At 49.3% G+C, this 11983-nt stretch overlaps 5 protein-coding genes across 5 annotated transcripts; 1 reads left to right on the forward strand and 4 right to left on the reverse strand.

Moving 5' to 3' along the window:
• Window positions 1–1937: 1937 nt before the first annotated feature.
• On the reverse strand, window positions 1938–5740 carry EDB91DRAFT_1188088 (uncharacterized protein). Its single transcript, XM_041320504.1, has 10 exons — window positions 5354–5740; window positions 5202–5296; window positions 4666–5137; window positions 4562–4616; window positions 3776–4512; window positions 3588–3716; window positions 3270–3535; window positions 3027–3222; window positions 2411–2971; window positions 1938–2302 (listed from the first exon to the last, which is right to left on the reverse strand). Exons 1-10 carry the CDS (start codon window positions 5543–5545, stop codon window positions 2099–2101), a joined length of 2907 nt encoding a protein of 968 aa, XP_041168319.1. The 5' UTR covers window positions 5546–5740; the 3' UTR covers window positions 1938–2098.
• A 43-nt stretch (window positions 5741–5783) lies between these two features.
• Window positions 5784–6550, reverse strand: EDB91DRAFT_1188090 (uncharacterized protein). Its single transcript, XM_041320505.1, has 4 exons — window positions 6420–6550; window positions 6122–6369; window positions 5989–6072; window positions 5784–5939 (listed from the first exon to the last, which is right to left on the reverse strand). The coding sequence occupies exons 1-4, from the start codon at window positions 6540–6542 to the stop codon at window positions 5852–5854; spliced, it is 543 nt and encodes a 180-aa protein (XP_041168320.1). The 5' UTR covers window positions 6543–6550; the 3' UTR covers window positions 5784–5851.
• On the reverse strand, window positions 6551–7921 carry EDB91DRAFT_1188091 (Arp2/3 complex, 34 kd subunit p34-Arc-domain-containing protein). Its single transcript, XM_041320506.1, has 6 exons — window positions 7816–7921; window positions 7720–7766; window positions 7432–7670; window positions 7129–7379; window positions 6738–7078; window positions 6551–6690 (listed from the first exon to the last, which is right to left on the reverse strand). Exons 1-6 carry the CDS (start codon window positions 7828–7830, stop codon window positions 6666–6668), a joined length of 918 nt encoding a protein of 305 aa, XP_041168321.1. The 5' UTR covers window positions 7831–7921; the 3' UTR covers window positions 6551–6665.
• Window positions 7911–10031, forward strand: EDB91DRAFT_1188096 (uncharacterized protein). Its single transcript, XM_041320507.1, has 10 exons — window positions 7911–8008; window positions 8057–8113; window positions 8162–8206; window positions 8258–8332; window positions 8385–8515; window positions 8566–8676; window positions 8729–8771; window positions 8823–9269; window positions 9327–9492; window positions 9543–10031. Exons 1-10 carry the CDS (start codon window positions 8005–8007, stop codon window positions 9895–9897), a joined length of 1434 nt encoding a protein of 477 aa, XP_041168322.1. The 5' UTR covers window positions 7911–8004; the 3' UTR covers window positions 9898–10031.
• EDB91DRAFT_723440 (cyclophilin-like domain-containing protein) lies at window positions 9964–11430 on the reverse strand. The gene is made up of 8 exons (XM_041328204.1): window positions 11283–11430; window positions 11181–11228; window positions 11016–11131; window positions 10876–10966; window positions 10735–10817; window positions 10519–10677; window positions 10133–10465; window positions 9964–10079 (listed from the first exon to the last, which is right to left on the reverse strand). The coding sequence occupies exons 1-8, from the start codon at window positions 11333–11335 to the stop codon at window positions 10030–10032; spliced, it is 933 nt and encodes a 310-aa protein (XP_041168323.1). The 5' UTR covers window positions 11336–11430; the 3' UTR covers window positions 9964–10029.
• Window positions 11431–11983: the final 553 nt, after the last annotated feature.

The raw sequence follows: 11983 nt of genomic DNA on the forward strand, positions 1-11983 counted from the left end.
CTGTTGATTCGAATCGAGCGTATTTCCTTCCACTGCTCCTTCCATCATGTCAGACGCGCTGCTGCCTTGCAGGTAAGTCGCGTATCCCTGCTTTTCGCTGCCGGAATTTCATGCATCACGTTACTAGGTCAACACCACCGGTGCCATGGAGGATCACGGTGCCATGGACATGACAAAAACGCATCTAAAATGCATTCATTCTGACATTGAACGCCAGCTTACGGTGTGGGTCGTTGGACGATTTTCTAACTCTAAACTCACAAAAGCTCAGCGAGTGGAAGCCAAGGCCAAACGTCGGTCTAATGATCAACGAAGATGAATCACACCAACATGGCGAGACTCTCATCTAACCACTCGTTATAGGTTATCGAAAACGACCCTGACAAGTGTCAGACGCCATCATAAGCAAGCGGACCTTCCAACTCCTCCATTTCCAACTCAACACCGTTCCATTGCATTCTTTAATCAACGTCCGCCATTTCAATGTCCGCCGTTCTCTAAGCAATATATTAGCTGGATGGCAAACAAGATACAAGTGGAACCTTACCTTATGGTAGGTATTTCTCACCACCTCCTCATCCTCGCGAGGGTCGTGGGCTGGTGTCAAGACTCCCCATTTTATGGATCCTCTATCTTCTCCTCGGGTGTCTCGTCTCCATCCGTTTCAATCTGTACAACCACAATCACCAGAAAGGCGAACCAGTAGCAGTGGTGCCTTGTGAGGGTATAGCGGGGCGCAAAGTCGTAAACTGATTTGACTAGATTGGCGAATTGCGGTGCAGTCATTGCACTGGCAACGTCTATTGTATTCAGGATCGCGTACGTTCCAAATTGTTACCGAGCAAGAGATTCGACTCTAGTCCAGGAGCCGCATCATGCGGGCGTGATCACGCGATCGACTGCCACAACAGACTTCCCCAACGTGGCTTGGGCACGTTCGAGGCAGCGGGAAAATGAGAAGCTACGATACCAATGAAAATGGGAATGGATCATGACTTAGTATGGTACCGGGGGCAGTTGCGTCGATGTCCACATGCGACCCTGACGTGCAGTCGATGATGTGGGCTGATTGTAAGTCCCTGCCGTTGTAAGAGGTAATGAAGTATGCAATGACGAGTTCATGAGCCTGGGCTCGCAGCGATTTGCAGTGTCGCAATCGCTGTAGCGTTGTCAACTTTGCAATGGGGAGATAACGAGTGGTGACGGCAATAGTCTAGTCTATGCCTGACATGTTGTGTCTTCTGTTGGGAACAAGTGATGGACGTCTGGGATATCGTCCGACATGAGTGATTATAGGAGCCGTTTTACCACCCGAAGTATTGTGGCCATGTTTTATATCGTAGTTTAGTATGATAGGGGTGTTGGTTTAGGTGTTGATCCTCGGTCGAGCTAGAGCCTTGCTAACTGACATCTCCCGTGACCCATCTAACTTATCACCTTTTATCGCACATGTGACCACGGCTGATAGATCAAGAGACTGCGTTCTAAATTACGCCTTGCTTTACAGACATGCCACCTATCCCGACCGCGCTGGATGCTGAGGCCTTCTCCCCAATCGAATCCATCGAAAGGCGTCATAGTGACCTCTCGACTTTGCAGATCTTCGGCTGAGAGCATGGACTGGTTCTTTGGTCACGCAACAAGCATGGGCGGCGGAAGTAAGGGAGGACATCGAAAGCCTGCCAAGGCAGATCGAGTTTTATCACCTCAATTCTACTCACACCTGTAGGAGCTGGATGTCCTGGTTGATGACCAGAGGACTGAACGCGCGAAGATAGTACTGTCACTGGTCTCTGACAGCCCTTTCTCTCTTTATGTCAGTGTATGGATCCGGAAAGACTCGAGCAGCGTTGCTGGCTTCGAAACGTGCGATATTGACTTACTTATGTATGTATACATACTCCTAGTCGAGACTCAACACCTCGTGGTTAGAGATCCGTCTAATGCCAGTCCAACGAAAGCACATTCATTACAAAACATCCAAGTACTCTACATCATCTCCTCCATCACTACACATGTACGTCCACTTACGAATATCTTGATAAATCAAAAAAAAGTTCCTTACGACAGAAGTGCGGGCGTGCGTATGTAACAAAACTCATCTACTCTGTTGGTAAGGAGCGGTGTGTTGGTATCCGGAATACTGTGACATGGACTGGTGGTTTGTACTATGCATTTGAGAGTACGGGACTGAGTTGCTTGTGGTGGGGGTTCCGGGATAGTATGGTTGTTGTTGTGAGGAGACGTATGGAGGAGGTGGGAGAACTGCGTTCATGTATTCGTTCCGAGAATAGCTGGAGGGCTTGCCATCGGTGTTGTTGCGGCGGGGGCTGCACCTGGATGTGGGGGGACGGGTGGGGCTTTTGATAGGTCAGAGATATCATTTTGCAATAAAAGAAATTGAAATCACCTGGAAGGGCCCGGGGTATTGACCGACTCCACTGACCGGTACCGGAGATGTAGACTGCGAATAGCGTGTCTGCTGAGTTAACGGAACCGGCTCTTGAACGGAGTAAGATGGACGTGATGTCGAAAATCCGCCTTGCTGAGGTTGATAGTGCGCAAACGTGACTCCACCAGACGTACGGGGAGCTTGAGTGTAAGACTGAGAAGGCATGCCAGATGACCTTACGTCAGACTGGTGATCGTAGCTGTATCTCCCACTTGGCGCGCCGCCAGAGTAGTAGCTCCCATTGGGATAGCGGTCATGCGAGTAGCCCGACTGGTTGCTGTAGTAAGGCTGCGTTCCAACTGAACCATACGCTGCTTTCAAATCGGTTGGCGTTGGTAACTGGCTGCCGCTGCTGAACGAAGAAGCCCTGGATCCTGAAACGCGACACCTTTTGCAGATGAAGTCCTCAGCATCCCAGTTACGTTTCGGGCGGCCCGCAGCGGCGTCTCGTCGGTCATGGCATAATATATGCTGCCACTTCAAACACCGACCACAGCACATGATGGGAAGACCATCATCCTAAAATTGCAATAAAATATGACGATACGGAAACATGAGATAAAGAAAAACAAACCTTGTTAAACCCACGACTACCGCAAACCTCGCAATCCAGCTCCCAGTCTTCGCCTGGTGTCCGCGATCCACTGCTAGAAGCGCCTGTTCCATTGACCGGAATAGGAACGGACAATGTTGGAAACTTCCCCATCTGACCAGGCGGGATGGCAGACGAGGAAGGCTCTTGACTCACGACATCGATAGGCGCGTCGGCGCTAACGAGGCGTTGAGAAAACATAGAGTATGTGCAAAATATCCATACCTGGGCTCAGCTTCAGGCTCTGCAACCTGCTTAGCTTCTCGCTCCTTCCTGCGTTGCTCTCTAGCAGTCTCCCTCTTAATCCTGTCCGCCTCCTCTTTCTGTCTACGCGCTTCAGCCCTCCTGGCTCGACCCATCTTCTCATCTTCCTCTGCGCGCTTCCTAGCAGCAAGTAATTCTTGCTCCTTCTCACTTTCCTTGATAGCAATACGAGATGAACGCTTGCGATGCACGACTGCTTCTTCCTTGCGCTTCTTCTTTTCTACCTCCTAAATTACATTCGGATCAATGCTCCGTGCGATCAAATGGAGGGCCACATACCCTAAGCTCGGCGGTTATTTCCGGGACGATAGTCTGCGTCAATACCCTATACAAGGACTTCTCAGCATAGTGTGTGGCTTTCTCAAATTGCTCCGGGAAGCTCTCCCATTCTTCGAGAGTGATACAGATCTGTTCACGATGAAGGGGGAATATGAAATGACTTGTCTAATCGCTCATAAATAACTCACCGTCTCCCATTCAATAAAACCTTCGGGAAGAGGTGGATGATCTTCGTCTTCCTCATCAACATCAATCTTGCCGTTTGATTTATTGGGGGCCGGTACGAATTCCGCCTCGGCTTCTTCATCTTTAATGCTGGGTTCTTCACTCTCTTCCTTGTCGGCTTCTTCCTCGGCGTCCTCATTTGTGCTCTCGTCCTCGCTAAGCTCCGTGAGATCACTGACAGACTCTTCATCGCTCTCAAGCCCAGTCTTTAGCCTCGTCTTGGCCTTAGGCAGCATCTTCTCCTCTCCCTTCTTTCCATCACGCGCATTGACGGAAAGCCATTCTTCCGGCACCTCCTGCCACTCATCCTCTGCCAAAGTACCGCGCAGCCGTGCACTCACCCGGATCCCAGAAGGTCGGCGCGGAGTCAGAGGAGCATTAGCAGACTTGCTCCGAGCCATCTGACGCTGAAATTCGGCGAGATCCTTCGCTTGTGCGTCAAGCTTCTGATTTGCACGTGATTTGGCAGCGCGGGTACCGCGCGAGCCGGACGGGCTAGAGTTCTGGGTCTGCGTTTGATTGCGCTGACGGGATGCCCTAGCGGGTGTTGTGGGCGGAGGCGTGGGCTCTGGGTCTGGCTCGACTCGCTGGCGTTTATTAGAAGGCTTTCTACCAGTGGATTTCGATGTATTTGTATTTGCGAGGCGCTTGCGCTTGAGGGTTGGACGCGGAGGTTCGCGTTGAAGCCATAGACGGTCAGCTGAACCTTGGTCAAGGCTGGAGCACCGAGATGAGAAAATAGCACACACCACCTATTAACCAATAGGCATTACGCTTGGCGTCGTACCCTATTGGCTCTATGCGCTACAAGGGCTGGTCAGCAAAGTAGAAAATAGACCAGGTATAGTATTACCCATTGAGCATTCTCGTCGTCGTCTTTCATTTGAGTACGTAGACGATTAGGGTTATGGAATTGCCACTCGATAAGAGTGTGCAAGGACTCCAATTTCTTGATTGTAGGCAGGTCGAGCCAGTCAATTTGCTGCTGTAGCTCCTCGGAGTCCTGTAAAGCCTCTGAGGAAGATGCAACGACCTCATCCTTTGATTCATCGATCTTGGGTTCCTCCGACTTGTCCTCGACTGCATCCGCTGAATCGTCTGGGACGGCATCACCGTCCACAGATGCTCCGTCTTCATGCGCCACGTTTTTCTTCGCCTCCTCCTGAACCAATTCTTCTGCCGTTTCAGATGGGAGTGGGGGAGCAGTGGATGCGCGGGAGGACTCTGCTACATTAACGTATATTTGCTGAATTGGTCCTATGGGATTTGCATCTGGGTCGCGTCTCATATATTGTTTTCGCAATGCAGTTTGCCAATTATCAATGCTGATAGATCGACATGGTCAGATGATAGGAACTGGACCACAACAGACGTCGAAGGGACACTCACGATATTTTTCTGTCCTGCGTTAAGGTGACAAGCAATCGTGTCATGATGCGTGACAGAACACGGTTTGTAGAGTAAGCGAGGTCATTCTCGATGTCCTGAGATATTTAAGAAGATAAGATGACCCTTCATATGCATGGAGAATCAGTACTCACGATCAAGGTCACGTCATTCATGGCAAAGAGTGTATTAAATGTGAAGAAAAACTGGCTGAAGGCAGCCCATTTCCAGTGTCGTCTGAGGGGAAGGATACTGGGATCTGCATCTTGAGCAGGAAGCTGGAAAGAAACTGAAGAGGCTTGTGGAGTCGCTGAAGATGTAAGGCGAGCAGAGGTGCGGCGAGGCATGCGCACAGCTGAGTTAGGGCTTTATAAAAAGGTCGGAGATCCTTCGGCTGTTCTGGCGATGTTCAATTGCACAACGTGTCCAGCGATTACCAGAAAGATTTTAAAACCAAGCCAAGACTGAAATTAGTTTGTTGATGATTCCCGTCGCCGTTACTGGCGATGAGCACGACCTTTAGCAGAACGAAGCAGCTCGGGAGAACGAATAATTGTAAACTAGAGTTCTCAACTTGGACGAATCAAAACTGAACGAAACCTGGGAATTTCAACACAAACTTGATTTTTGGTACAAATTTATAGGAAAATCAACTACGGTAGAGCGGTTGGCGCCTTTGCTTGTTTCTTTAATCTCGCCTTTGCAGCCTTAGACAGCTTTCGTGTCTGTGGTGTCTGGTATCTGCGCGTTTGTCAGGTTGGGCAGTAATCTTTGGATAAAGATCACTCGCGTAACGTCTTTCTTCTCATTCATCTCTGCAAGAGCCTTTGTGCAGAGCGTGACTTTCATGTAAGGCGCAAGCGTGAGTTTAGGACTGTCTTCTCGTTAGCACTGGCACCAGCGTCGCCATGAAAAATACGCACTGGTTTTTACCTTCCAAAGCTCTTGCTATGGTACTCGCCCGATCTTCCCCTTCAGTAGGGATCTCGTCGCGTTGCTCCCATTGTAGTTCATTGTACTGATGCAACCCAGTCAGCTGTCCGGAGGATATGTCCAAGGTTTTCAGATATTCGCGCTTTAGGATTTCCACGACTGAAATCAACCGAGGGATGGTAGATTGGCTAACATTGACTGGAGAAGTTTGCAGCGTCAGTGGCTTGTCAGGATTGTTCTGAATTCATGTCATGTTAGATGAACGATTGAGGAAACTACGGAGCCAACCTGGAAAAAGTCCAGGCCGTGCTTGACCCAGTTTTTGATTTTGCCTTGTCTTGTGATCCGTATGGAGTCCGATAGTGGGGCAGCAGGTTGCGAATCAGTCGTGACCGTCTCCTCGCTGTTCATGTCAACTATAGGCGTGAGAAAATCTCCCCAATTATCGAGGAGCTGAAGACAAGTCGAAAATCTCCTACAATTACTACATACTAAAGTTACATGACGTGGGGTAAAGTACCTTGTCCATCCATCTCAACGGTTCGTCATAGTTCTACCACTGTATAAATATTAGCTGGATTCATAAATGAAAGGCGCTAGACATACGTGACAGTCTTGCGTTCGGTCGTGGCCACCTCCGTCTTCGCGCGATTCAAGACTTTTTGGAACTCCGCAACCCTGTGACGCATACGAGAGTGCATATATGCCTTTGAACACTTGATGTGGTAGTGCAAGTAGTCACGGAATAGTTGTATGTGTGATATCGTAGTGAACGAAATATCGGCATTCGCAAAGTGGCGAGGAAAGAGGACAAATGTGACATAGCCGATGTCATCAGTGTTCCGTAGACCTGCGAGATCGCGGATTTCCAACGGTGGGTCGCGGTTCGTGTAAAGAACTTGCGGGGCATTTTGGATACTGGGCTGCCGTCGTGCGTCCACGAATTCCTAGTTTGCAATGTCAGGCATGACGGCTGAAAGCCTTGACTGACTCTTACCTGCAAGAAGACCTTTCCAAAGATACGATCAGTTTCCTCCCTGAAGACGGTCGAAAATATGACCGTGACACGGTCTGGGGATGCTTGGATGTAGATTGCTTCCTCGTCGCGGTAGTGTATCTGCATCAACTGCCCCTGTCCACCACCTGATACCTCCAGCTCCTTCTGCTGCTTAAACGCGAGCTCGAACGGTGCTGCTAGAGCATTTCGCTTGAATAGCGAGATGGATTTTATGAATGCTTCCCTGCTCTCTGTAAACACCGATTGAGTAAGACAAAACCACATAAGCTGAACAGCGCGTACCTTCATCGGCTGGTACCTGATCAATATCTATATCAAGACTGATGTTATATTCCGGCTCCGTCTGCTGCTTAATGAGCGGGCCATACTCCCGTTGCAATACCTGCATCGCGCCGTACGTAACCAGCTCATCCCAGCATCGGATGTTCATGGATAGCTGAACCACGGTCTTCTTTTCTGGCGTCGACAGATGAAACCTCACGCCATCGAAATCTACAAAAAGAATATCGAGAGACGACGGCCTGGACATCTACATTAGTTGGACGCTGTCTCAGTCAATGGCAATCTCACTTCGCGATCTTCTCAGCAAGAGTCGTCTGGATGATGAGATTATGGGCCTAGCAGCCATCAGAACGCGCGTCCTCAAAAGAGCTCAACGCTGCTCACCTCGAGTAGGATCATGTTGTCGACGTCTGCTGCGGTGTGGTCCGTGTGTTATCTATGTAGGACACGAGCGTGGGAAAACTCTTGTAGTCGCCGCACGCCAAGTTATTTCCTTCTTGCTTTTTGCTACTTATCCCAGCTAGCGACTCAAGTAGATCATACACCGAAAAGTACTGCTCAAGGTTTTCAATCATGGGTCTGTTCTTTCCAAATGTCAAATATCTCAAAGCTCACTGAAATTCAGCGCCTAAAAAATCAAAGGCATCCAAGATGTCTCTCAATGAATTTCTCGGCGATAGCAGTACGTTCATCATTTTTCATGTCAAGTCAGTTGTAGCATGACGCGTAGCGCTGGGATCATGGGCGGATGAGATGGATTCTCTTCCGAGTGCTCGTAAGTACTTGTCTACCCCCGTGTGGATTTAGCTTATCGGAGTTTCCCCAGCGTCGATAAGAACGGACGATGATGGGTCTCGTCCAGGTGATCGGTTTGGAAGAAGGGATGACTTTTCCTCGCGACGTAAGTTCTCATTCCGAGTCTCGTGCTTCGTACCGATTCACGCTTTATTCAGCCGATCGATCGTTTGCGTCCCCTCGAGAAGATCTCCCCTTGCCCACCCAACCGCCTTACACCGCCTACGTCGCAAATCTATCCTTTGACATCACTGAAAGCGAAATTGAAAGCTTCTTCGGTCCTCATCAGGTGCGTGTTTTGCGGCGTGATTTTAATGACGTAATGTAACTTTTGGTTAGACCAAATCCATTAAAATCATCAAGGATCGTGATGACAAGCCAAAAGGCTTTGGATATGTCGAGTTCGCAGAGCTCGATGGACTAAAAGATGCGCTGGCAAAGAGCGGTAGTGTAGGTGGACGTGGCATCTCTCTTCCCAGTGCCGTAATTGACTCTCTTCTAGAGCCTCTCTGGACGCACAGTTCGTACCAGCGTTGCTGAGCCTCGTGAGTTCTGAAGACACTCTTTCCAGGCTTTCAAGACTTAGCATTTGACAGCAAAGGAAAGGTCAGGCTTCTCAGGGTCTCAATTTGAAGACGATTCCAAGTTCTCTGGGAACTGGCGCCGTGAGGGCCCCCCACCTAATGTGCAGGACTCGCGCGATTCCTCCCGACGTCGGTTCGATGGTCCTCCGGGAGATCGCATGCCACCTCCTCCTAGTGTCTCAGACGAAGTCAGCCAGTGGAGGTCGTCTAAGCCTCTTGCAAAGATCCCTGAACCAGAGGCACCGTCATTTAAGCGTAGGGGCTCAGGATTCTCTACACCCGAAGGTTCCTCGCCTGCAGACAACGATGAGAAATGGTCTCTTGGGAGCAAGTTCAAGCCATCCACAGAAGAGCCCCCTTCGAGATTCGGGAGTTTGAGAGGGAGCCGTGATTCGCAGCATGCGGGAGACTTACCTGCTGATGAGGGCGACTGGCGCAGCGGACGATCGAGAACATCGCGTAAGTATCATTCTTCCAGCACATAGTTAGGGTGTTGGTTGAACAGTCGGATAACAGCAACCAGTTCCACACCCCCTACACCCCAGATGGGTCGTCGTAAGCTCGAGCTTCTCCCTCGTACTTCTTCCAGCTCTGCCAGTCCTTCTCCCCTCTCTTCTCCGAAAATGGCTTCTAACCCTGGTGCCCCGGCTGCACCTAAAGCCAGTCCGTTTGGCGCAGCCAGGTCAGTATCTCGCATTATATTTAACCCGTCAACTGCTGAATCCTCTGCAGACCCGTCGACGTTACCACCAAAGAACGCGAAATTACTGCCCGCGTCGAGAAAGACCGTGAAGCTTTGAAGGAACGCGTTCCGCACCCAATGTCACGCAACTCCTCCCGTCAAGCGACTGAGCGAAGTTCTGTTACTGCTACACGGTCACCGCCCCAAGTTATTGCTACGCCGCCTACCCCCGGATCTCCGCGCGTTTCTCATGCTACACCAGCCATCTCGGCAAACATCAGACCATCAATCAGCTTCGCAAGTGCTGCTAGCGCAAAGAAGGATGCACTAAACGCCAGGGCTGAAGAGAAGGAAGATGCGCCCATGGACAAGATCACTGAGCAGGTGGCAGAAGTAACCGTGTAGCGCGTTGTGTTTATGACTTTTTATCTCCACACTTACTCTAATTTCTATGCATTGTGATTTTGGGGTATTGTGGGTGATTTTGATGAGCACGGTGTAACAAACTATAGGACATTAATATGAACATGAGCTCTTCTATCGTCGGTGGTGAAGTTCGGGGTCGATGAACTTCATTCGTCCTCGTCCTGAACACTCTGCATTAGATTCTGGCATGAGAGTGCAACTGTAGATGACAGACCTTTAAATCGCACACCTCCTTCAGTTGCAGGCGGCGTAGACTCGTATTTGCGCTTGATCCGTTCCAGTTCCCTTCGTTTAGCCTCTTCTAACCGTTCCTGCTCCTCCCTCTCAAGTCTGGCGTCATACTCCTCTTCGGTTTCTTGCTTGGGAACCTTCTCGTCGTCATCATTGCGAACCTCATCGTCAGTATTTCCATCTCCATTGCTTTCATGTTTGCGGCGCTTGGACTTCTTCTTCTTCTTTTCAGGGGTTCGATCATGATCTAAACTTTGTGAACGAGAACGACTGCTACGGCGTCTTCGACTAGGAATTTCTGCATTTAATTCTTTGTCTTGCAAAAATATCAGGCATTCCATCAGAACTTCGAAGAGAAAACGGACGTACCTGGTGGCGCCTCCGCCTTCCTCTTCAGTTCAAGTTCACCGCAGTTAACAATAACGATAGGGTGCTGAGGTCTATCCTTCTCATCTACAGGAACCACAGCAAGTTTCTTCACAACTTCGTCATATCCGCGAATCACCCGGCCAAACACTACATGCTTTCCTGTATGGTTCTCAAATTAAAGACGCATGTGGTTTTTCTGGAATAGAAGAGGCTCACCGTTTAAATGCGGACAATCTCGCAGGGTAATGAAGAATTGTGATCCGTTGGTGTTAGGCCCCTTGTTTGCCATACAAAGGAGGCTGTAAAATGAAATGCGGAGCATGAGTGAGGGAATGAGGAGTTTAAAGGTGGACTAACCCTTCTGATTCCAAAGGACGCGTCAGGTCTTCGTCAGGGAAAACGCTGCTGTAAATAGATTCGCCTCCAGTGCCGTTTCGTTTCGTGAAGTCTGATAACTATGAATAGTGCCCCGAGGATGAAGCGATAGAGTAACGCACCTCCGCCTTGAATCATGAAATCACGGATTGAACGGTGGATGATGCTGTTCTTATAGTATAGAGGCCGTTCGGAAACAGCGGAAAGACCTTTCTCGCCAGTACATAGTGCTCGGAAGCTATGAAAGGGGTCAGATCAGGGTGGCATGGTTATGAACGTTCATTTACTTTTCAGCTGTCTTTGGAGCTGTATCATTGTACAGTTCGAAAATAACTCTGCAATGAAGTGATAAGACATTGAAGCCACTGCAACAGAAGTACATTAATTACCGCCCGGCAGGCTCAGTGCCTATTGCAAAGTCGAAGAAAACCCGAGGTCGCATGTGCAGAGAGTGGATTCAACTCAGTCCCAGTGGGCTTCAATTCTTACTAGTGTATTGCACGTGATCTGGCCAGGTATAACATCACGATGACACGAGCATCGCATATCGCTGTCTATGTAAATTTGTCAAGAATCTTATGTTCTCGTATACTCTGGTTGTATGGGATGATTTACGGACAAAGTAAGTTGATTCACTTCTGAGGAGGCAAGCACATCCGTAAGCTCCGCTCGTGCTTTATGTACGTATAACTCCGATACTCAGATTCTCCGCTAACTATTGATCGGACACTTGCCTCGGAACTCAACAAAATTTGCTCTACACTATGATCTTGAAAAGTTTTTCTGTAGGAGTTTTTGTGGATGACAAGCAACTCCCGGAGTTCAAACCTAAAATCATCCGTTCCACCACAGAAAACCGCACTACATGCTGGATCCCTTCGGAGGCCGGAAAGGTATGTTATTTATCATGTGTACTGGCGAAAGACTTAGATGCCTCCATAAGAAATTTGAAGTAAGGATGGATATTTTGAAGCGGAAATCCTCAGGCATCGCATCGTGGCTCACCGTCGACGGTGTTAAATCTTCCCCATACATCGTGCCCCCGAAATGGGAGGAGACAGTGGAACACAGTTGTACCACTAAAGACGGG

The sequence above is a fragment of the Suillus paluster genome (assembly GCF_016628075.1).
Source record: "Suillus paluster strain FC165 chromosome Unknown EDB91scaffold_634, whole genome shotgun sequence".
Classification (NCBI taxonomy): Eukaryota; Fungi; Basidiomycota; class Agaricomycetes; order Boletales; family Suillaceae; genus Suillus; species Suillus paluster.